Source organism: Saccopteryx leptura, chromosome 1, assembly GCF_036850995.1.
Source record: "Saccopteryx leptura isolate mSacLep1 chromosome 1, mSacLep1_pri_phased_curated, whole genome shotgun sequence".
In the NCBI taxonomy this organism is placed as follows: Eukaryota; Metazoa; Chordata; class Mammalia; order Chiroptera; family Emballonuridae; genus Saccopteryx; species Saccopteryx leptura.
In genome coordinates, this window is record NC_089503.1 from 134,068,738 (window position 1) to 134,092,193 (window position 23,456).

Here is a 23,456-nt window from a genome sequence, read left to right on the forward strand (position 1 = left end):
GCAATTTAAAACCTGAATTTCTGGAATTTTTTCATTTCATATTTTCAGACCGCAGTTGACCACACATAACTGAAACCGCTGAAAGCAAAATCACAAATAAGGGGGGATACTCCTGTATCCTTATTCTAGTAGTTTGGGGATTATCTGTGTATTAAATGTTTGCTGTTTCCTTCTCTTTAAACCCCTAAAGTGTTTGATTTGTCTGATTGGATTATATTGATATATGCCCAATATCAATTTGGTAGACTTACTCAACAAATATTAAGCCCCTCCTATGTACCACATAGTTTTAGGTGTGAGGGATACACCAGTGAGCAGACTGCTCTCCTGCAGCCATGTTCTGTGGGAGAGAGCCAGACAATAAACAGATGTACAGGGCAGTTTGGATTGAGCATATAAAGAAAATAAAGCAGAGGAAGGCATAATGAGTGATGGAGCAGGGTTGCTTTCCTTCCATTTCTCCGAAGGTCTCAATTTCACTTGTACCTCAGGACTTCAGCAAGTGAACTTTCCCTTCTGGATCCCTTCCTCTTCCTTTTAAATCCCCCTTTGGCTTGGTTTCTTCTATTCTTCAGAGCTCAGCCCCAAATCACTTCCTTAAGGAAGCCTTCTGTGGCCCTCCAGGAGACAGCAAGTTCAGGTTCCCACCGAGTCAGCCCCAGAGGTCCTTCTGAGTGCATTTATGATGGCATGCGTATGAAGCTGTTTAATGACTTGTCCCCTCCAGACTGTAAGCTCGCGAAAGCAGAAGCTGTGTCTCCGTCACTGCCAAGCCCTTAGAACTTTGCAGTTTGCAGAGTGGCTACCCAATAAATAAATGCTGGATGTCTGATTAACTTTCAGTGTACCAGAGTAGTCAATTAAATAGAGAAGTCCCCTTCACAAGCCTGTTTACAAAATACCGTGTTTAATCTTGTAGACCATTTAAATAACTCTGGCAGTTTCTATTTTCTATAGAAAGATTAACCCACATGATTTTGTTTTATTTGATTAGGAATATTAATCCTAGTTTATGATGTCACTATCCCTTCATTTTTCTTTAACAAGCTTCATTACTCTTGGAAACTAACTGGACTACAATTTTAGATGAATAATCTTTTATTGTAAAAGATTGAGTCATAAGTAGGCAGAATCAACCCATGCTTTTATTTTCATTGCATATAAAAATTTCATATGAAGGTATTGATGTACAGTACTATCCCCATGGGCTGTAAGAGAGGCTAAGAAACCACTAAAAGAATCATCATTTGTAATGCTCACACACAATTTACCACTCTGAAAACATTATCTAAGAAATAAAATTAAAAACAACTAAAATCAGTAAGGATGTGTTTTTGTAATTATAATGTCCCCTTTGTACTGTTTAAAACAAAAGTAATCAAATTCCTTTGGGCCAGGGCTGCTAAAATCTACAGTTTGTGTCAATAAAATAAAATAAAATTAAACAAAATAATTTTTCCTACAAAAAGACTCTCTCCTTTCACTGTCATGTTTTTTGAGGGCTGGGCAGCAGTAGAAGAAGGTTTCCACATCATCCACTGTAGAGAGCTGGCCATTGTGAAAGGTTACATCTTAACATTCTAAAGCAGTATGTTTTGCAGAAACAAATTCTAGAGAATGGTAAATCCTTTATGCTATGTCTATTGGTATCATATAAAATGTGTATCGTACATCATACATACGAACTTACAGATAAAAAAAAAATTTGGTTGATCTTAGTTGAAGAAAAATTCCAGGGTTAAAAAAAATGACCTTTTTCATATTATATATTCTCTTAACATTAGAGGAAGCTTATGAATAAATGACTAACCAGCATATAAGACCTTGGCTCTAGTTTCAAATAATTTGCCTATGTGCTCTAGAAGCCAAAAATACTTTTAATAATCACTGGATGAGAACATATTTTCCCAGTAGTGTTTGAAAGTAGAAAACAAATGTAACTAACTCAAGTAGCTCCTGATCAGACGGGGAAAACAGTCATCATATATGCAATGCTGTTTCATGGCAAGAAGTCCTTAAGCTTGTATTCCAAAAGGGTCTCAAAATCTCCCAGAGGTTGTCGGTGGTTTTGTAAAATCCAGCTATTGCCAGAAAGCCAATTGACTCAAAGCTCGGATGTAAAATGCCCAGCCCTAGCCCCACCATAACCTTACTTTCTAATGCAGCAAAACAGAAGAAAATATTGGTTAAAGTTAAGGCACAGCCCTGGGACCAAAGACCTGCAGCTATGTTCTTTAAATTTATATATCTTTATGTATTTTATAGTTTTTCTTGAATTTTCCATAAACAAGCTCTAAGGTGACAAGACTATATTACAGGAGAAAAGAAAAATGTACAAGGAATATGTATACACACCATTCATTCTCTCACCAAGAGTTTCCAAATATATCAACACCGTCCCATCACGGGATGATGTTTTAATAAGAACTGATAATTTACAATTAACATTACAGTATGTACATTACAATAAATACATGGTTGTAAACAGACAAACAAGACTGTATTATAGGTAAGGTCATTTGGTGAGAAAAAAATATGCATGGCACAAAAAATAAATAATGCATTCAAAAATCATCATAAAGCTTTCTGTGAAATCCATTTCATTCAAGTTTTTTTCCTTATCTGCAATTTGTTCTACCTATATTATTTTCTTGTGAATTTAAAGTGATGCAAAAGAAACTAAAATGAAAACAGCATTATTATGTTTAGTAACTTGCAAGCTGAAATGTACTGGTTTGATGCAAACTTGGACATTTTTTTCCCCGTACAGTACCCGGTATTGCATTTTCTTATGGCATTTTAGGAAATGTAAAGCCACTTGTGAAAGAATGTTATTTTAAAGCGGTGTATAACTGAAGCACACTTGGGCAAGAGAGGAGAGAGAAAAGAGAAAGAAGGGAGAGGATAAGCAGATTGTACAGTGCATTAGTCCCTGTCTCTTGGGTATTATGCATTTTCTACATTTGATTGTCCATCATTGGGTATCTTCACAACATGTGACCATTGAAAACCAACAAATTGAAAAAAAAGCCTCTCTTTTTTTAGTGCAGTTATAAACCCTTTCAGGTCTGGATTTGTGACATATTGCTGCTTTAAGTATATACATATTTTTCATTATTAAGATTCTAGACACTCTGTTGGGGAAACACCAAGTATTAGGAAGAGGAGGGAATGAAAATATTTGGGAAAAAAGAATAAACCCTAGAGTCTTTGCCTTTTCTTTGAGAACTCCATCAGGAATAAATATAACTAAAACAGAAACAAGTTTCCAAGTGTTCTTGTGAAACCACTTGGACAAACGTAGGGCTTTATTTGAAGGATTACCGATCATTAATCAGTTGAGTCCTATTTTGCTATGTTTAAAAGATCAGAGCTACGTACGTAAGTTTTCCATCAGTGGATCCCAGGGGTTCTATCTTCAGCTTGGGTCATTTCCCTGGCAGATGACTTAGTCACTAGTCCCCAGAAGGCTCCCCGTGACACCCAAATACGTTTTACAGGGTCACACTTTTTCTTAACTTTCATTTATTTTCCATCTAGTCAGATACCCCCTTTAGTTCCATGTCAATTCTTGGATATCAGTGTGAAAAATTATTTGGGTTCCAAACTCTTCTACAGAGAAGGCAAACACTTCATAAAGAGCTGAAATGGGAAGAAAGTCCAAACTAAGTAAGTGCCCCAGGATGCCAACTGAAAGTAAATACTGGGAATTAATTTCTAAAATTGTAATCGAGTTTTTGATGCTAAATTCAGCCAAGCGTGATCTCTAATTTTTTATTTTGGGAGAATCTTTTTACCCAACCCAGCATTTTAGGATGGCTTCAGATCCCCGAGCCTCTGGTGCTAGTGGCACTGCTGGCTCCTTTCCATCAGTGTGTTTAAAGAAGTTCTTCTTTATAAGACATACTTACGAACAATGATAACTGATAAAGCAATTCCTACGTTACATGCTTGTCCATTAAGGAAGGGTAGTTGCTACACTTAAAATCATTTCTCAGGAATATTTCTCACCTAGTTCTTAATCCCATGGTAAAATCATAGAAACAAATGAACGTTAGTTGTACTGGTGTTGGTTAATATATTCTGCTAATATTGTTTAAACTGCCTAATTAGCTGTTAACTTTTCTCTGTGAATCAAGAGTAAAAGCTAGTCATTACCATTGACCTCGCAGTAGAAATGAACGCTAACTCTAACCTGACTACCTGTTTCTTTTCATCAATCAAAATGGTAATATATTTGATAAGACCCTATCTAGTGAAGGTGGACAGAGGTTCAAACACGCTAAATAATAAAACAGCACAAGGGGCATAAGTTTTTCTTACTATAACTGACTGTAGAAACAATAAAAATGAGCATGACACGTGGGTTATTACAAAGACATGCACTTGTGAAATGAGGGTCTAGTGACATAGCAGACAGTTATCAGAAGACACTAACTAGGAAAATATCTAAAAATGACTGACCATTTTAGCTACTGGGTATTTATATATCTCTCACTTGCTTCAGACAATACCAACCGATGACTGAGTGTCCGTGAGGCTTAGGACACATTAGAAAGGACGCACACTGAAATATTACTGAGCACATATTCACTCTGCACGCCATGAAGAAAAAATGTCAGTGAGGAGCAACTCTGCTTACTGAGAAGAGTGACACAAAGAGCAAAGTAGACGAAGACCTACAAAGAGTTTCCTGCAACATAAAATTAGTTTTTGTTTTAAAATGTGGAAGTCATTGGTATATAAAACAATGAATCACTACAAATCAGTAATCGCTGTGAACTGTAAGGTGCAAGTCAAATTCGTAAATTAGATTTATCCAGTGTAGCACAGATTTGTACTGAAAACTTGCAAGTTACTCCTTAGAAAAAAAATAACCAGTGGCAGATGAAGATCTGAACATAGTTTTTTTAAATATAATACCTCAATACATTTAATAATAAAAGTAAGCTCTACAAAAAATCTGTTTTACATATCATACAAAATGTAGAAGTCAGTGCAGCTCACTGAACCACACTCGTCAGTCATGTATCAGGAAGACTTGAAATAAGAAAATTATGCGACTTCTGTGGCTCATCTTCCTGGTAACAGATTCACGCTGTGTTCTGTTCCTGGCCCGTTTGACGCTTCATTCATTAGTTCAATCTGCGTAATGCCGTCTTTCTGCTGAAAATATTGCAAACAAATAAAAAGAAACCCTAAGTCATATCAACTTTTGGGCTGCCTGATGAGCCACACTCATTGAAAACATTTTGGAGTGGATTCTCTCTGCATTGTCAGCTCTACCAAGCTGAGATCTTGTTAAAATGCTGTTCGTGAAGATGTCCCCCTTGCTGTGATGACATGGAGGTGAAAAAACTGGTTACAATATTCCTGAGCGCCAGACTGAGTAGTCAATGTCAGTTTTATTCAACAAACGTCCTGGCAAATGACAGTGAGGTGTGACCATGGTTGTGGCATGTGACATGCACTTTGGAAACAATTTTTCTACTTAAAAAAAAAAAGGCCTGAAAGTCTTTTGCACTGTTACGTGTCAGGAGAATGATCATCTATTACACAGGCTTCGGGCTGCCTTTCCTCCTCCTCCCCTACTGCCTCTTCTTCGACCTGCTCATCAAGGGGAATTTCAGTGGACTCCGAGTCTTGAGTACAGAGAGTCTTGGAGTCACTGCAGCTAGTGTCTTCTTCCACTTGACTCCCACTGTCCTTTTCAGTGTCCGACTCGCCGTCCTCCTCTAAGGTGAGTTCAAACTGGAACTTCTCGGTCTGACCCTGCCGGCCCTCTTCCTGGTCATCTGGGGCTGGGGAGGGGCTCTGAGGAATTGTGCTCTGGTACCATTCACGATTGTCTTCCAAAGTATCCAAAATGTCCTGGGCATCAGGATGTACTAGGTCTGCCCATGTCTCCCAGAGAGGATGAACAATATAGTCTATGAAGCCCACCTAGTTAAAAAGAAATACACTGTGAGTACAGGACTTGGGACTAAGAAATAATGGAAAAGGTTAACTAGATCTCACAAATACATCTAATTTAGATCTATATCTGTATCTTTATATAAAATATAAATTTTACATAAAAATATAAAAAACAACATGGTCTGCAAATATAACACTAAACAGAAGACTACTAACTTTTCAGTTAGTCACTATTTTAGGTAACAGACCATAAAAATGTATTGTTGCTATCTGGTGAAAATTACCTTGTAGAACTTTTTACTACATAAAAGTTTTACAGTTGTTTACATGGTAGGGCTTGACGTGAGGCCTGAACTTCCTTTTAGAATGGCCATTTCATAGGTGAGAAAAGGTAATGGGAACAATGCCATGCCCTCCACATGAATTCATGTAAGTGAATGCACTGACGAGTTCATTTAACAAATTGTTTCTACACCCTTGAATATACTATATGAATATAGTCATTCCTGAGTATAATGCCATAAGAACATATAAATGTCTATATAAATATAAATCATAAGAATGAAAGAGTTTTTTGGCTTATAAATAAACGCTAATGTGAAATTGAGCTTGCAAAAATAGAGTACTGATTTAAAAATCCCTAAAATACTTGTGATGTGGATACAATAGAATCCAATGTTCAAGCTGTAGTTTTGGTCTCTCTGAAAGCTTTGTGCTCAACACATCACCTGGGATTTTTCCACAGACGCATTGTGCTTGTCACACATGGGGCTGATCTCCATGCCCCGCTCCCTCTCGCGGTCTCCCTGGCGGAAGAACTCCTCCATGATGCGGTCCGTCCACTGGCGGTACAGCTGCAGAGGCTTTGTTGGGTTGCTCAGGTCCGCGCAATGCACCATATTCTGGAGGACCTACAATAGACAAAGGCTCTCTCTATTCAGCTTCTGCTCCTTTTTTTTTTTTTTTTTTTTTTTACTAGAAATTCACATGAAATGACTGTGACACATAAAAATTTCAAACAGTCTGACCATGAGGTATCTGTGTGTGCTTTACACTTATATTAATAGTCTCAAATTATGCCACATCTAAATATCAAGAGAAACTGTTTATGTGCATGGCTGATTCAATTCAGAGCTGCTTAAGTGGTTGGTTTTGTGGGATGTTAGGGTTTTTGTTTTCTTTCTTTTTTTACTGTATACATAAATGAAAAGACCAACAGTATTTTATCTGCTTAATTCTCAAGATTAAGAATTTGGACAAAAATCCTGCTTATAATTACTAAAATCATAAGTTGGGAGGAGACATAAATCGGACACACAGATACATGAAAATTCAAGTCATGCTTTACCTGAATCCTATCAGAATAATTGTCAAGAAGAAGAACTCCAGAACTTGTCACTTTCTTAGTTTCAACCATAGTTTTCAAATCAGCCAGTAGATTCATGTGCTTTGACATGTCTGTTGCAAGTACCTTAAAGACAAAGAATGTTTTATTGAAGTAAAAAAAGTCCAGAGGAAAAAAGAATTTGCACCTAAGAGTATTATGCAGAACATGAGAAGAAATGGAAAGCCACGGTCATCTAATAGCGGCATATAAAAATTCTTTACTATGTATACTTCTCGGGGCACAGTCTCTTCCTCTTTGTTGGAAGTCCCAATATACACATGCAATAAATATACAGAAACATTAGGTACTGACAACCACTTCTATTCCTTGGACTAAGAAAGTGGTTACTGGATGATGAAGAACTGATCCAAGATTACTCACAGAGTACATCAGAAACAGAGTACCTGGGCAATTTTCTCCTTATCCACAACAGACAATTCTTTTCTTTGTATATACAAAGCTTAACAGAATACATTTTCTGATAACCAGAGATTTTCCTGTGTCTCATACTCACTGTGAATAATATGCATAGAGAAACTATTAAAATCATGAAAATTTTCTAAATGGCACTGTCTCCAATGGAGACTTTCCCTCCCACTTTTTGAATGGAAGTAATTTGAGATATGCCCAGCACCTCTGCTCTTGTTCGTCATCTTTCTGCCTGTCACCAGACCAGAGGAGTTCAGAATATAACTAGAATGATGAGGGTAAGCTGTCATTATTCTTAATTTCAAACTGCCAGCAGCAGGGACAGCTTCAGGAGCAGAAAGGGCAATACTAGGTTTTGAAATACACAGTTTCTTTCATCTAACACTCATTCTCACTTAAAAAATTTTTTTTCTCATTGATTTGAGAGAGAGAGAGGAAGGGAGAGAGAAAAAAAGGGAGAGGGGGAAAGAGAGTGAGAGAGGGAGAGAAAGCACCAACTGGTCGTTTCACTTAGTTGTGTACTCACTGATTGCTACTCGTCCGTGTTCTGACTGGGGGACTGAACCTGTGACCTTGGCATGCTGGGATGACGTTCTATCCACTGAGCAACCTGGCCAAGGCCTCGTTCTTATTTATTTATTTATTTATTTATTTTACAGAACAATTTGCATTGCAGTTCTTTGTTTTGCTTTTATCAGCTACTTACTATGTCAATGACCATTTTCCTTAATGATTGTCTTTGCTTTTTGGTCAAATTCTGGAAAATGTCACAGTTTTCTTCTTGAAGCAACTTAAAGCCCACAGCCAAATGATGGTTCTCCAAGACAGAAGAATCATTGTACATCAAGGCAAGTTCGGAATCTTAAAAGAAAAAAGATAAGAAGATAAGCAAAGCCATTTATTCTAAGTTTATCTTAGTCTTCATATTCTAGATACTCTGGGTTTAGGATGCAATGTCCCCTAAACAACTCCGCTGGCCTCACCGTTACATGACAACATGGAGGAGAGACTGTACTAGTTCCTGTAACAGTGGGAAGAGCACTGCAATCTTCGGAGTGAACTCCAACGCGGCTGACGCGTGGCAAGTCATTTCACCCTTGGGCCTCAGCTTGTGAAAGAAGAATCTGAACAAATGGATTTTAACTTCCCCTCTAGATCTGCCATAGGCTGTTCCACAAGCTCAGCAGAATATGACATTATTCTAACATTTGCAACATGTCCAAAGCATAAGGGGTTGTATTCCTGATAACTGGGCATCGTCATTTTATATAATGTAAGGATCACGTGACTTAGGATTGGTTTGTACTTAGAGAGGGTACAAGAATAGATTGGAACACACACACACAAATATTAGATTTGTTCGTGCTGATCTTATGTTTATCCACAGTATAGCTTTGAAAGTAGAGGTTTAATTCATTTTTCTGTTTCCTTTTCCAAGTTCCATGGCAGTCACCATATACATGTATACTGTCCTTCCCACCAGCACACTCCTGGCTTCGCACAGAGATGGATGTCAGGCTGCCCGCATATCTGCGTGGTGAAGATTCTGCTGCTCTCTCACAACTGCCCAGACACGGGTAGGTCAGGCAGTGAGAGATCCTGCCTCCTTACTAGTTCCCATAGAGAGCAGACCCACATCCACAATCACTATAAAAAAATTGACTGTTGCTTTAATCTGTTTCTGCTTAAGTCCTCATAAAGACTAAAAGGGCCATGTGTTTTTTTTTCTGACTACTGTACAGATGAGAGTCCAAGACATATTTCTACTGTGAAACCTATGATTCCATCAATACTATAGAAATGGGAATTATTACATTGAAAATTTTGCTCCTAACTACAGAAATAGACATGTCTAGAGAACCAGGTAGTGAGTATGTATGGTATTATTGTCGTTTCATTTTATTTTGATAAAGCAATAGTATTCTTTTTCTAAATGTCAATATCTGGCCTAGTTAACTTTTAAATAGTCTACGAAAGCATCTAACTATGAACATTTATCTATAGATAAATGCATATAAATCTAAAATTTTAAACTATAAAGGATCTTAGCAACTGGTATTTTTTCTATAGTAGAATTATATTAAATAATATCGAAAGACATTGTTTTCTGATTGGAGAATAATACCTTACTAATCTATTATGGTTCTTTTAAGGCAGCAAATGTGAATGCAGATAAGGGGCATTAACAGAAGAACTGACTCAGGCTTACAAAAACCTGGATTGGTCTATATGCTCTGTGAAGAAAGATGAAAGAAATTCAGGCTACTGAGCCTGCAAAATATAAGATAAGGAGCTGTTACTTTAAGGAAGAGGTTGATCTGTGGGATGAATGTTGAAACAAAGAATCTGAATCCCAGTCAAGGTGAGGAAGGCCTTTCACAGAGAGGGTTGTCCAGGAGCCCTAGCCAAGCCCGCCTAGGGAAGCAGGTGGCTCCTGACATTTAACAAGAGTCCGGACTGGCCAGAAAGTCCATGGAACCATTCCTTAGTAGATGGGTGGGCCTCTACTGCTTCTCCAATCTCTGGGACTGATATAAAAAGGTGGTGGTGACTGCTGACTTTTAAATGAACGCATGTTAGCATTTAAGCAACCCTGACAGTAGACATTTAACTTTCTATTCTTCTTTAAGAATGAAGATGTGTGGTCATATCCAAAGGGGAGGTAAGAGTCTGTAGTTCTTGAGTAGATTTTCCCCAAAGGTGGCAATCCAGCATTCTATGTAGATTCCTTGAAGGTTCAGGAGTAATCAGAGTTGCATTCATACTCTGCTATAAGGTAAAGCAGCACAGAGAGGGAGAAAGGCTAGCTCCTGTAACAGTTTTGTTGAAACCCTCTCATTTTTCCAAGGCACAGTGTGAGTCACCTCTTCCGTGAAGCCTTTCTTCATTACCACAGGCAGAACTGCTCACTTTCTCCTGCAAATTCCTATATACTCTGTACCACTCATTTGGCATTTATCATGTTTCACCTTGTCATTATATCCGCATAAGTCTTAACAATCCCAATTGACTTACAGACTAAAAAAAGCCTTATAGAAAATTAAAAGTTATTAATATAATGTGCTTGGTTATCTGGTATGTCCTGAGCTCTTCTGAACAAAACATCTTTCCTTAAAATGGGGAAGGGAAGTGGTGATTTTCTTTTATAATCCAGCTGCCAAGGACAAAGGATTGAGCTGCCTGGCTCACTCCCTCAGTTCGTTGAGTCCTGTGCCCTTAACCCGCATGATTGTTCTCCGCGCCCTCTCATGTTACACGCTCACGAACTACGGCCTATATTTCTAGCAGAAGGCAAGCTCCTCAGAGCCAGGGCTTCGTCTTGCTCACCCATGTATCCCTCATACCTGGAACAATGTTTGGCACAGAGTATTCTCTCAATAAATTTCTTGTTGAATAAAATAATGATCTATGCAGTTACTTCTATATAATCCTAGTGGACAGAAATGAATTTACTCATATTTTGAAAGGGCAGGATTCATTCAGAAAAATAGCCTTCTCTATATACTATACAAACATAGCCTTGGAATGATTATTTTAAAGTGAGACCATAGGCACAAAGAAGCGTGTGTAGCGACAGCAGGGTCTAGCTCCCCCCTCACACAATGAGATGCCTCTGCTCTTGGAATCCAAAGCCATTATGCTTTCAACACTGGCCTCAGGTGAGTAAATCTTTCTCCACAAAACTTAGGCATCTTTTCTGGAAACAAAAATGACTCGTTTTCCAAGTAACCACCTAAATCTTTCTGCAAACTTTTACTTGGATTACGCTTGTGTACTAACATGGCAACATATTATTTCTACAGAAGTATGGAACCTATCCTTTTCAAACAGCCTCGAGGGATACAGTAACTTCCAGCACTAAATTACATTAACACACACTCTCTTTAAAAGGGGTTATTTACACATCCCAAAAGAACTTTCTCCCTCTGGAAACACCCCTACGTATATAAAGACCCCCATTCAAATGTTTACAAAGAAAAAATATCTTCTGCAAAAATAAATGAACTCAACTTACTTGTATTGATCAGAAACTGATTTGACACACCAGGATGATCTACATCATGTATTGCACTGGCAAAAATTGCTGCAAGAATCTCCAAATCTGTAAACACAGCCTGGAAAATCAGACAAAATAGATAACATCACTATTCTACAATAACAAAAATTAAAAGTTTAAATAAGTGGGAAATTACTTCCTAGAATTTGTTAGCAAAATGGAGTGTTTAAATATATTATCATAATATGTTGGGAAGAGTCCTTTAGATAATGACTTATTAATAAACTTTCTAAGTATAATCTTGGAAGAAAAAATTTTATCTAATATTATAATTTATGATTATAACTTTTCCATTGGTTTTACCTTTTTAAGTATTACAAAAAGGAGTATATGAAATTATTTTTTAAAGAAAATAGTGAACAATTATTTTCTGTTCTTTCAACCAAACCAGAGTTTCTCAACTTCAGTAAAATTCATGTTTTCGACCATATAATCTTTGTTATGAAAGGCAGTCCTGGCCCTGGCCGGTTGGCTCAGCGGTAGAGCGTCGGCCTAGCGTGCGGAGGACCCGGGTTCGATTCCCGGCCAGGGCACACAGGAGAAGCGCCCATTTGCTTCTCCACCCCTCCGCTGCGCCTTCCTCTTTGTCTCTCTCTTCCCCTCCTGCAGCCAAGGCTCCATTGGAGCAAAGATGGCCCGGGCGCTGGGGATGGCTCTGTGGCCTCTGCCTCAGGCGCTAGAGTGGCTCTGGTCACAACATGGCGACGCCCAGGATGGGCAGAGCTTCGCCCCTGGTGGGTGTGCCGGGTGGATCCCAGTCGGGCGCATGCGGGAGTCTGTCTGACTGTCTCTCCCTGTTTCCAGCTTCAGAAAAAACGCAAAAAAAAAAAAAAAAAAAAAAGGCAGTCCTGTGCATTGAAGGAATTTTAGCAGAATCCCTGGCCTTCACCCATGAGATGTCAGTAGCATATACCCCCTCTCTGTGACAGCCAAGAATGCCTGCACATACTGCCCAGCACCCCTGAGGTGTGGGGGGAGAGGGAAAATAAAGCATCACTCCCAGCTGAGAACCACTCACTCAAATGATGAGGTATGAACAGTTTTATAATGAAAACAATCTGAACTATCAAATATATCTGTAAAAAAGAATCTTTCCCCAAACAATTAAGGAATTCAAATTGCTTAAATAAACATTTAATGAAACAACTTTTAGTTGGTAAAATGAAAGAAGTGTTTCCTTCTAATAAATTCAATGAAAAATATCAATGCAGTGCTTATACTTTAAAATAACAATCTTTTGAACTATAAATGCAAAAGCCATCAGACTAAATTCCAGAAAAACAAACTAAAATTGACTAAGCCAGACAGATGTGCTTTAAGGAATGCCTACTAGATAATCTTAAGGAAGCAGTGTCATAAATAGATGGATCACTTAATCTTTGATCAACTTTCAGACAAAATCATCAAAGACTATTTACCAAAACCACATCTTTTCCTTTATAACTCAATATACTTCCAGTGAAGCCACTTATTTTCTGCAATGCATACCCTGTAGTATAAAAATTTAAGAGACTTTTATGAGTGGCAAGTTAGCGTTCTCAAAGTTTTACAAACCAGATTTACCTCCAAAGCAGGTGTGGACAGCAGCACATGTGTCGACTGGACAACATCTGCAGCATGAATATTGTTGTGGTAGGCCACATCAGCATGGTAATGGTCTTCCAGGGTCATAAGGTATGTAATTAAAGTGTCTACTGGAATCTTAAATGTTTTTAATAAATCCCGTTCCTGTAGGAAAAGAAATCCTCTTAACATTTTGTCCTTACATAAAAAGACTTTCCATAGAGTATGTTAACAAAAACAAAAACGAACCAACCAACAAAAAAGAGTCACACCCAGAAATGGAAATAGTACTCTTATGATGTCTAGTGAGGGAAATGGAAATCTTTAGGAAGATCCAGAGACTTCAGGGATAAAACCAGAGTCCAGTTGCCCTTTTGAAGCCCAACAGTGCTTCTCCCAAGATGTATGGTGAGAAGAATGAGCTGCCAGTTAGAAAAATGCGTGTCCCATGATCAGGAGGTCAGTCTCAGTCACTCAGCCACTAGAGATCACACTGATGGCAACGCAACATCCTTCCTGGTGCTGGACTCTGCTGTTCCAGTCCTGGGGTATCTATAACAGGGGTCCCCAAACATTTTACACAGGGGGCCAGTTCACTGTCCCTCAGACCGTTGGAGGGCCGGACTATAAAAAAAAATTATAAACAAATCCCTATGCACACTGCACGTATCTTATTTTAAAGTAAAAAACAAAACGGGAACAAATACAATATTTAAAATAAAGAACAAGTAAATTTAAATCAACAAACTGACCAATATTTCAATGGGAACTATGGGCTTGCTTTTGGCTAATGAGATGGTCAATGTGCTCCTTTCACTGACCACCAATGAAAGAAGTGCCCTTTCCAGAAGTGCGGTGGGGCCGGATAAATGGCCTCAGGGGGCCGCATGTGGCCCGCGGGCTGTAGTTTGGAGACCCCTGATCTATACTCTCAAACCCTTGTGCTGGTTGGGACAAAAGCAGCTCAACTAGAATGAGAAACAGATATGGAGGAAAGAGCAGTGCACCATACTCAACAGTGAAGAAATTACATGCTAAGATTAGTCAGCAGGGAGCTGATTCATTTTTTATAGTTAGTACTCCATTCTCTATGTGAGTCAGGGTCATGTGGGTGACTTTTAAACTGTTCTTTTAACAAATCAATTCAATTTTCCCACAGCATACCTTTTTCTCAAATGGAAAAAAAATAACAACATTGGTTTATCTGTATTTTGCCCACATTTCAACCCTTCTGTGTTCTTATTAGTCCCTAAGTGAAGGAGCAAATAGGAAAAAAGCACAAATACACAAAAGAGGGTGAGTAGTAAAGAAGATTAAATCATGCACACTTCACAGACGGAACGCTGGGTCACAGACTAGAAAGAAAGGTGACAGGACTTCCTCACATTACCTGAAAGATGGTGTGCATGATAACAGTCAAAGGCCGGTTCCCAGACAACTCTGCTATTCTGAAAACATGAAGGCCCCATTTGTTCACATCTTCTAGTTCCTGGGGTTGAAGGAGGATGGAAAAAGTCAGAAAGCGTGAGACAGTGAACATATTCAATTAAAAATCACTGACATTAATGAAAAGATTGTTAGATTTTAAAAATGATTTATTTTAAATGCAATGGATGCACCATGTAAACTTTAGGCAAACTTTAGGCAAATTCATTTAAATGTATTAAAAACTGAAAAGTATTGCTTAATCTCATCCCTCTGACAATATAACAAACTTTCAAGATAAATTTCAAAGCATTTCTTCAACAGATAAAATCCATTTACAAAAACCTTAATTGTTCTCCTAAAACCAGAAGATATGATAGATTTCTAACTCGTTAAGGTTCAACAATCAAATACAGAAGCAAAAAAGGAAAGAACACACATCCCAAACTACCTATGTAAATCCACATATCAATAAAACCCAAACAATTTAGAGAGAGCTTTATAAAGTGCATTTTTATCTTTTAAAAAACACATAAACTAATATACATGACCATCTCCTAAGAGACGAAATTAAAATTCATGAAAAGTCATTGTTGCATATTTAAGATCACAATCCTTGAAATTTTTCTTACCTTGGCAAGGACATCTTCTTGCTCAGTTTTAACCCCAAACTTCGGGATGCTTGAATTAGTCAAACTAGAGCTATGCATCAACTTCTTGACCCCACTGATCTGAGACATTGGCCTTTTCTTTTTCTCCTTCTCCTTCTGAGTCGGAGAAGGAATTTCTACTTCATGTTGCTTATCTTAAAAATAGAGAAAATATTGTATATTTACTATTAATTCTGCCTGACCTTTTTAATTTTAAAGTATAACATATATAACTGGACAGGTTTTAATTTATATTATATATTCTAAGAAATATTTCTAAGTACAGCTCCTTTTAGAGAAGTTGAATATTTAAAACTTGAAGTGGACTTAATTTGATACCCAAAATTAAACAAATAAACCCCACTGCAAAACAATTAACATCAACTGTATTTGGTGGTTATATCTTTGATAGAATGTCCTAATAAAATTTTTTTGAGACATTTATCATGATAGTAGACTTGGAAAAAACAAAACACATTGGTTATCTCCATTGTTCATCAACTCCATTCCTATCGAGATTCACTGAGTGGCTTCAAAACCGCTCTTGCCAAGTAAGTACTCGTTTCCACACTACTTAGAAAAGGGAGAAACTTCCTGCACAAATATAGAAGCAATAGTGTGCAAACCTGACAGCTTACTGAGATGGATCATACAGTGGGAGTTCACACAGCTTATCTGAATGACTTAAATTGCTTTTGCTATTTCACATTTTCTATACTATCGTGAGATAGCAGTTATGATGTAACAAAGTTTTATGGCAAGCACAGAGAATCTCCAATATTATCTAGTAAGTAAAGATTAGATTCATGAAAGTTGTTATTGTCAAAGAAGACACAAGATGTATCTCTACATTCATCCCCTATGTTAAGGGAGTGAACTCCTCAGACTCAGCTTTGCACATAGTGTGTGTTCAGTAAATGTCTGTGAAGTAAATGTGCTAGTAAGCTATCCAGCAATTTTATTTTGAAAGTCAAGTCAAATCAAGGATATGTTATTGACTTTTACTTACTGTATTTTTTTTCTATGAATGGGTGGCTGGAGTGCTGTTTTCCTAGTACACCATACTCTCAGCTATTGTTATCAGCAAGTTTTTCTTTAACAATTGTATCCTATCTATCTACCTCACCAGTTTACCAGGTGTGTTATCTATTAGACCAGTGGTAGCCAACTGGTCCCTACCGCCCACTAGTGGGCATTCCAGCTTTCATGGTGGGTGGTAGCGGAGCAACCAAAGTATAAATAAAAAGATAGATTTAACTATAGTAAGTTGTTTTATAAAGATTTATTCTGCCAAACAGCGAAAATCTGGCATAAAGTACTTGGTAAGTAATTATTATTATATGCTTTAACTTGCTGTAACTCTGCTTTATAAGTTTTATAAAGTAAAGTTACTTCCCTACTTTATAAATCACCATTTCTATGGAACCGGTGGGCAGTTAGAAAATTTTATTACTAACAGAGATACAAAAGTGGGTGATAGGTATAAAAAGGTTGACTACCCCTGTATTAGACTATCAACCCACTGTGAGCAGAAACCATTTCCAATTTATCTTCAAATACCTAGTGCCTCGCAATGTCTGGCACTTAAGAATTTGGTAAATGAACATGTAGATCTCCTTAAAAAATACATTTTACAATTTAGCACGTACTTTGGAAAAAACTGGCAATATTAACTTTAATTCAGAAAAATCCCTTAAGTTCTGCATAATACTAAAAGATAAAAAAAATATCCTTTGTCACTTTAGGTTCTAAAGCTTATAGGCTCAAATGATTAATATTAAAGAATGAAAATAAATGAAATTCATAACACTTGTTTGATTTCCAAAATCAGCTGATGCCCTAATCCACCTCCCAAAACAAACAAACAGCTCAAAAGAAAATTTAAAAATTGCACTTCAGTTGCTGTTCTCACCTAAGAATGTGTTTGATATATACTCCGACACCTGATTTCCAGACCGACTCATTTCAGAGAGATGGGTGAGCTCCCGATTAAGCATCCTTTTAAACTGAAAAACAAAAATAAAACAATAGAAGATAAAAATTTAAGTGAAAGAATATATGTTAAGACAGATAATATGCCCAGAGAATTTTTAAATTGTTTTAACACTTAAGATCAGTGCTATATGAAGGAACTTTTTGCAGTGATAGAATAATTCTATAACCTGTGCTGTCCATTTCAGTGACCATTAGCTACTGTGGTAATGGTATTAAGCATTTAAAATGTGGCTAGAGCAAAAAAGGAGCTGAGATTTGAATTTTATTTTATTTTATTTTTTTATTTTTATTTTATTTTTTATTTTTCTGAAGCTGGAAATGGGGAGAGACAGTCGGACAGACTCCCGCATGCGCCCGACCAGGATCCACCCGGCACGCCCACCAGGGGCGACGCTCTGCCCACCAGGGGGCGATGCTCTGCCCCTCCGGGCGTCGCTCTGCTGCGACTAGAGCCACTCTAGCGCCTGGGGCAGAGGCCAAGGAGCCATCCCCAGCGCCCGGGCCATCTTTGCTCCAATGGAGCTTTGGCTGCAGGAGGGGAAGAGAGAGACAGAGAGGAAGGAGGGGGGAGGGTGGAGAAGCAAATGGACGCTTCTCCTATGTGCCCTGGCCGGGAATCGAACCCAGGTCCCCTGCACGCCAGGCCGACGCTCTACCGCTGAGCCAACCGGCCAGGGCCGAATTTTATTTAATTTTAATTTAAACAGTGATATGTGGCTAAGGGCTACCATATTAAACAGAACAGATTTAGATACTCAGGACATTAAGGGGAGGAAAGGGCATTAAAAATAAGGTGTTATTAGTATTTAGAGAAGAAATAAACCTTAATTTATAGGTGTACAAAAGGCTGCCACACAATAAAATATGGTACATATTTTTAATCAATTTGTCATGATAAGAAATGAATATGTGTTGGGTCAGAGGTTAACATATACTCTTTTACCCCTAAGCAAAACCAAACATACTTGAGTACTCTTCCAGAGTTATGGAGAAATAATGTATTTGAATAGATACTATATAATGTTCCCTTTCTAAAGTTTTTTTTCCAAGTAAGGAGTATAATAAAATATTGGTTCTCAGCATTGCCACAACTGACCAGTCTGTTTCCCTAAGTTACATTATTACACAAGTTAATTTTCAAAACTTCATTACTTCCCAGTGTTTTTTTACTGATGCCATGGTGCCTATTCTATCCAAAGAAACCCTGGAATTTACCTACCACCACCACATAGCATTAAAAACCATAATTCTCAGAGATGTTATGCTTTCCCATGCAGCAACTGCTTCTTCATGTCTTCCTTTGACTCCCCAAAATGCCTAAAAATGCCTTTTACTATACCTTAATATTCCTCCTAACATATAAAAATTGTATACGTATTTTCTATATATATAGTAACTATACTATTAGCTACTTGATCCAAAAATGTCACATTTTATTCTAATATTTAGTTGCCTTTAAAATTCTGAATTTCACCATAAACGACCATTTATGTCTAGGGGAAAGACAATAGTGAGCTTATCATTTAGTAATGTTTAAAATATAATTTGAATTCAATAATTATTCAATCTATTAGAATTAAAAAGAACATCTTACTTTTTTGTATAATAATTTACATCAGAGGTTCTTACTCAAGATAATTTGGTAAATTAATTCCAAAGTCAATTTTACTGACCATCTAGATTAGGCATAAGAATTTATTACCACCAAGCACTGAGAAAGATCAATAAAAATATTTCAGTCATCTATTGGATACAAGAAATGCTTATTAGTGTTATTCTGCAGCCAAAACTGAAGAACTGGACATACCAATACAAATTCTTCTGGTTGTTAATTTACAGGGACAGGGAGCTTATTCTCAAACTCAGAAATACAAAGTTCACTATCTTTATTCATGCATATTTTTGATAACTTGTCTCTATGCATAAATTGCAACAGTGATAAATCTGGAAAACTATGTAGAAAAAAATTAGAAATCATGTATATCTCCTGCTGCTCAGAGATAACCATACAAAATTAGCTGTATTTCTTCATATATATATGTATATATGTATTATATATATATATTTATTGGTATTTTATCGAAGTTAGAAGTGGGGAGACAGTCAGATAGACTCCTGGATGTGCCTGACTGGGATCCACCCAGCATGCCCGCCAGGGGGTGATGTTTTGCCCATCTGGGGCATCGCTCCGTTGGGGCCTGAGCCATTCTAGCACCTGAGGCCAAGGTCATGAAGCTGTCCTCAGCGCCTCAGGGCCAACTTTGCTCCAGTGGAGCCTTGGCTGCAGGAGGGGAAGAGAGAGACAGAGAGGAAGGAGAGAGGGAGGGGTGGAGAAGCAGATGGGCGCTTCTCCTGTGTGCCCTGGCCATGACTTCCACACCCAGGCCGATGCTCTACTGCTGAGCCAACCGGCCAGGGCATGCGTGTGTGTGTGTGTGTGTGTGTGTGTGTGTGTGTGTATTTACATGTGTATTTTTAAAACTGGCATCATGCAGCATACAAAACATGGATTGCTGCCAATTTTCACTTAGATTTTCATATTATGATTCACCTTGTGAATAATTTTTGGGGCCTTCTAAGAATACTCGTGAAGATATTTACAATAGTGTTCAAAACATTTTCTGTCCATGTGTTATAAAGCAGTATTTTCTTGAGTAAGTTATAGGCTATCAACTAATTAAATGAGCTAATAGAAACTGTCTTGTATTTAGCCTGGCATATCAGAGGTGCTCAACATTATTTGAATTCTTTCTGTTTCCCTGAGCCTTTTATAGTGATGCTTGATTTTTATAATTGCAGGACAAATAGATGTAAAATTTTGATATAGTTATGCTCATAAGAAATATATTTCTAAATATAGCTCCCTGCTCATTCCAATAAATAATTGAGGACATTATTCATATAGGAAATGGTCACCATGCTAAAAACAATATGCTGATAATACCATGCATGAGCCTAAAGGTAGGTAAATCCTTGCTGGAGAAATAAAAGTTACTTTCGGAAAAAAATCTTTAGGCAAAATACCTTCAAAAGAGTCTGCTAAACATTTAAACATATATTTAATAAAATATCTCTGTGACCTGGAAATGTCCGTGCTATGAGCTAACAGTTGCTACGAGGAACTGCCTGGTCACGACCAAGTCATTTTTATAAGCTGGGGGATAGGCAAGGCATTCAGCCACTCCTGGCCTCTCCACAGTCTGCACAGGAACTATACTGTCCACCTGCCCTCCAGGCATTTCTCCCAATGTAACTCAATGTGAGCTTTGGCAGGAAGGAGGGGAGCATAAGAGAAGTTAGACTGGGACCCAGCTACAGAACTACCTTCTAACTTGTAAGCCATCTGGTATGAGGAATATGTGGCCATATGCTAAAGCAAAAAAACTTCACGGTACCTGCAGATTCCCTACACAAATTATTGCACTTATCTGGAAGCATATAAAGAACGAAGTATGATTTTCCTGGTACCTTGCTAATATAAGTTATCAATATAGCCAGTTAGTACACACAACCAAGGCAAAAAAGGCCAGACTGATGAATTACAGATTGCACAAACCACTGATTATTTTTGCATCATATATATGCCCAGACTACTCTTCTGCCTTCATCCAAAACCCAAAAGCATGGGGTAGAGAAGTCCTTCAGTGCACACCTATCTCCCTACCAAGGCTAGTGAAGTGCTCCGTTCAAGGAAGTCAACATTTTCTTTTCATTAGAAGAGGAAATATTTTAAGCAGTTCTCTTTCTTTCCAAGGGAAAAGGTAGGGAGATCTCCCAAAGACAATCTTTAAAGAATAAAGTATGTTATAACAGAAGGGCATTTTCTAAAAGGAATGAAAAGCACCTCCCTTTTTTTGCTATTGATATAAAACTTTGAGTCCAGGGAAGCTAAAATAATAGGCACAAAAATTACCATCAGTGGCAGCTGGTATTACAACCTGTTTCTGGAGCGTACAGCTCGATATAAAGAACAATACCTGATTCAACAAGCCTTTTTAAATGCAAGCGGAATTTCTTTCACTTTAAGATTGCTGTGTATTATTTATTAGGATAACTATATAAAATTACTATGAAGAGGAAAGTGACGAGAAAAGGTAATGAACTCTATTTTTCCTAGAATACTGCTATGTTTTAAGTTACAGATTTAGAAGCGATAACACATAGAACTGCTTTTCAAAAGAACTGGGTGCAAAATGCAAAACAATTTAATTGAGCTTTTAGAGATTTTAAAAAGTGACCTCTAAATATTTTCTGATGATGACTTTTCCTGACTGTTTTTTATCTAAATAGTCTGCAATAATATATAGAATCACTGTTGCAGCCAAGAGGAAATATTTTTAAGTTCACGCTTTCAAGCCCTTTGTTCTCACTGTGCATCAGAATGTCTGGGCAGCCTTGAGAGCACAAAGGAGAGGGAAAATGCAGCTAGATTGAATACTGTATTGTGCTTCTTACACACCGGATCCTCAGTTTACATTCTATAGTTAAGACTGTTGAAGAAGAAAAATAAAATAATAAAACATTTAAAGTATGCTTAAATTAAATCCCTTTATTTCTGCATTCATGGCAATTTGTTACTGGGCATGTTACATATTCTCCTAAATAATTAGAAAGGTGGTAAAGATCAAACATTAAGAAAATGCTTGTTTTCTCCCCATAGTATTCTGTTAAAAATCACTTAAATGTGATGCACTGGGATCCACTACAAGTTGGTAGATTAGATATCAGCATTAAAAGCTAAACTAATCTGCTGTACAATAATAAATTCTTTCACACCTATAAGACTCAATATATTTATATTTGTCCTTAACTGTTTTTAGCAATATAATACTAAAAACACAAAAAAGCTGCCCAACAAAAATTTCCCTCAAAAAGATTAGCACTAAAATTCTACACTGAGCTTCTTAGAGGGTTCATAATCATAATACAAATGTGAAGTCCTTCAAAAATGTATCAAATATGAACTGTCTAAAAGCTAAGAGATGAAGTCCAGGAGGATTAGGAGGACTTCCTTTATTATCCTCTATACCTCTTTGTATTAATAAAAAAATTTAAGCTAAGAAATGTCTAGCAAAATTCAAGCAAAAATCTGCATTAAAAAAACACACTGGACAATTCATAGATTAAAAGGTAGATGAAGAATCGTAACTACTAGGACATCTAAAACTGAAATAAGTTTTGTCAGAATGCAGGTAAACCTCATAGCTCAGAGTAAAATTTTCTTTAAAAACAAACAAACAAACAAACAAATGGACTATTTCAATCTGAGTCCTTAATGAAAAAAGATTCTTAAATATAATGTATTGTGATATTACTCAAACATTCAGGAATAAATTTCTATTTCTGAAGTGATGCTTTGTTTAAGGACTGAAAAAGGTTTTTCCACCTTCTGCTTCTATTACAGAGATCATCATGCTAGTATTACCAAAGGGCATGCAAAAAGCCTGCTAAGCAGGAACATAATTTTATTAAATTCAATATATTCATTCAGTTCTTGAGATTAACAAAAGCAGCAGTATCATATAACAAAATTTCTCCAAGTTTTATAAGTAGATAATCAAGTTTTCATTTTAATAATATCACACTTAAAAAAGTCAAGTAATGTAAATTTTTAATGTCATCAAGAGCTTTACATCCAAATGTGAAAAAGCATACTCTTCTTCAGGTTAAACTAGTGCAAATTTTTAGAGCGAGCCATAAATTAATTTTTATAAACTTTAACTGCTACAAACTAACTGGAACCCATATGCCAGTATAAGTAATTTTTCTCATTAACTTATTTCCAATGGATTTATTTAATTACCTTGATATTTACAAGCATAACTCAAATCCACACAACATGACAGAGAACTACCGCACATTAAAAAGAGAGATTAGCATGCAAACGACAACTAATAAAGTTACACAATTTCTCCTTATCTTGACCACTAAAATACATATTTCTTTCTGTAGTCATGTCTAAGGAAAAAAGTAAAAGATTGCTTAGAGAGCTTAACTCCTTCGTAATTTATTACAACTATCAGTTATGTAATCG

At 37.1% G+C, this 23,456-nt stretch overlaps 1 protein-coding gene across 16 annotated transcripts in view; it reads right to left on the reverse strand.

Annotated features, from left to right (window-relative positions):
- Nucleotides 1–1,123: 1,123 nt before the first annotated feature.
- The window catches only part of PDE4D (phosphodiesterase 4D), a 1,514,231-nt gene continuing 1,491,898 nt past the window's right edge, over nt 1,124–23,456 (reverse strand). For all 16 annotated transcript variants that reach the window (XM_066375385.1, XM_066375376.1, XM_066375345.1 and 13 more), the window contains 9 exons: nt 17,340–17,433; nt 15,410–15,582; nt 14,743–14,841; nt 13,353–13,517; nt 11,748–11,847; nt 8,439–8,593; nt 7,265–7,387; nt 6,645–6,827; nt 1,124–5,943 (listed from right to left, as the gene is read on the reverse strand). In XM_066375385.1, coding sequence (XP_066231482.1) covers nt 5,527–5,943; nt 6,645–6,827; nt 7,265–7,387; nt 8,439–8,593; nt 11,748–11,847; nt 13,353–13,517; nt 14,743–14,841; nt 15,410–15,582; nt 17,340–17,433 — 1,509 coding nt within the window. In that variant the 3' untranslated portion in view covers nt 1,124–5,526. The remainder of the gene's footprint in view (nt 5,944–6,644; nt 6,828–7,264; nt 7,388–8,438; nt 8,594–11,747; nt 11,848–13,352; nt 13,518–14,742; nt 14,842–15,409; nt 15,583–17,339; nt 17,434–23,456) is intronic.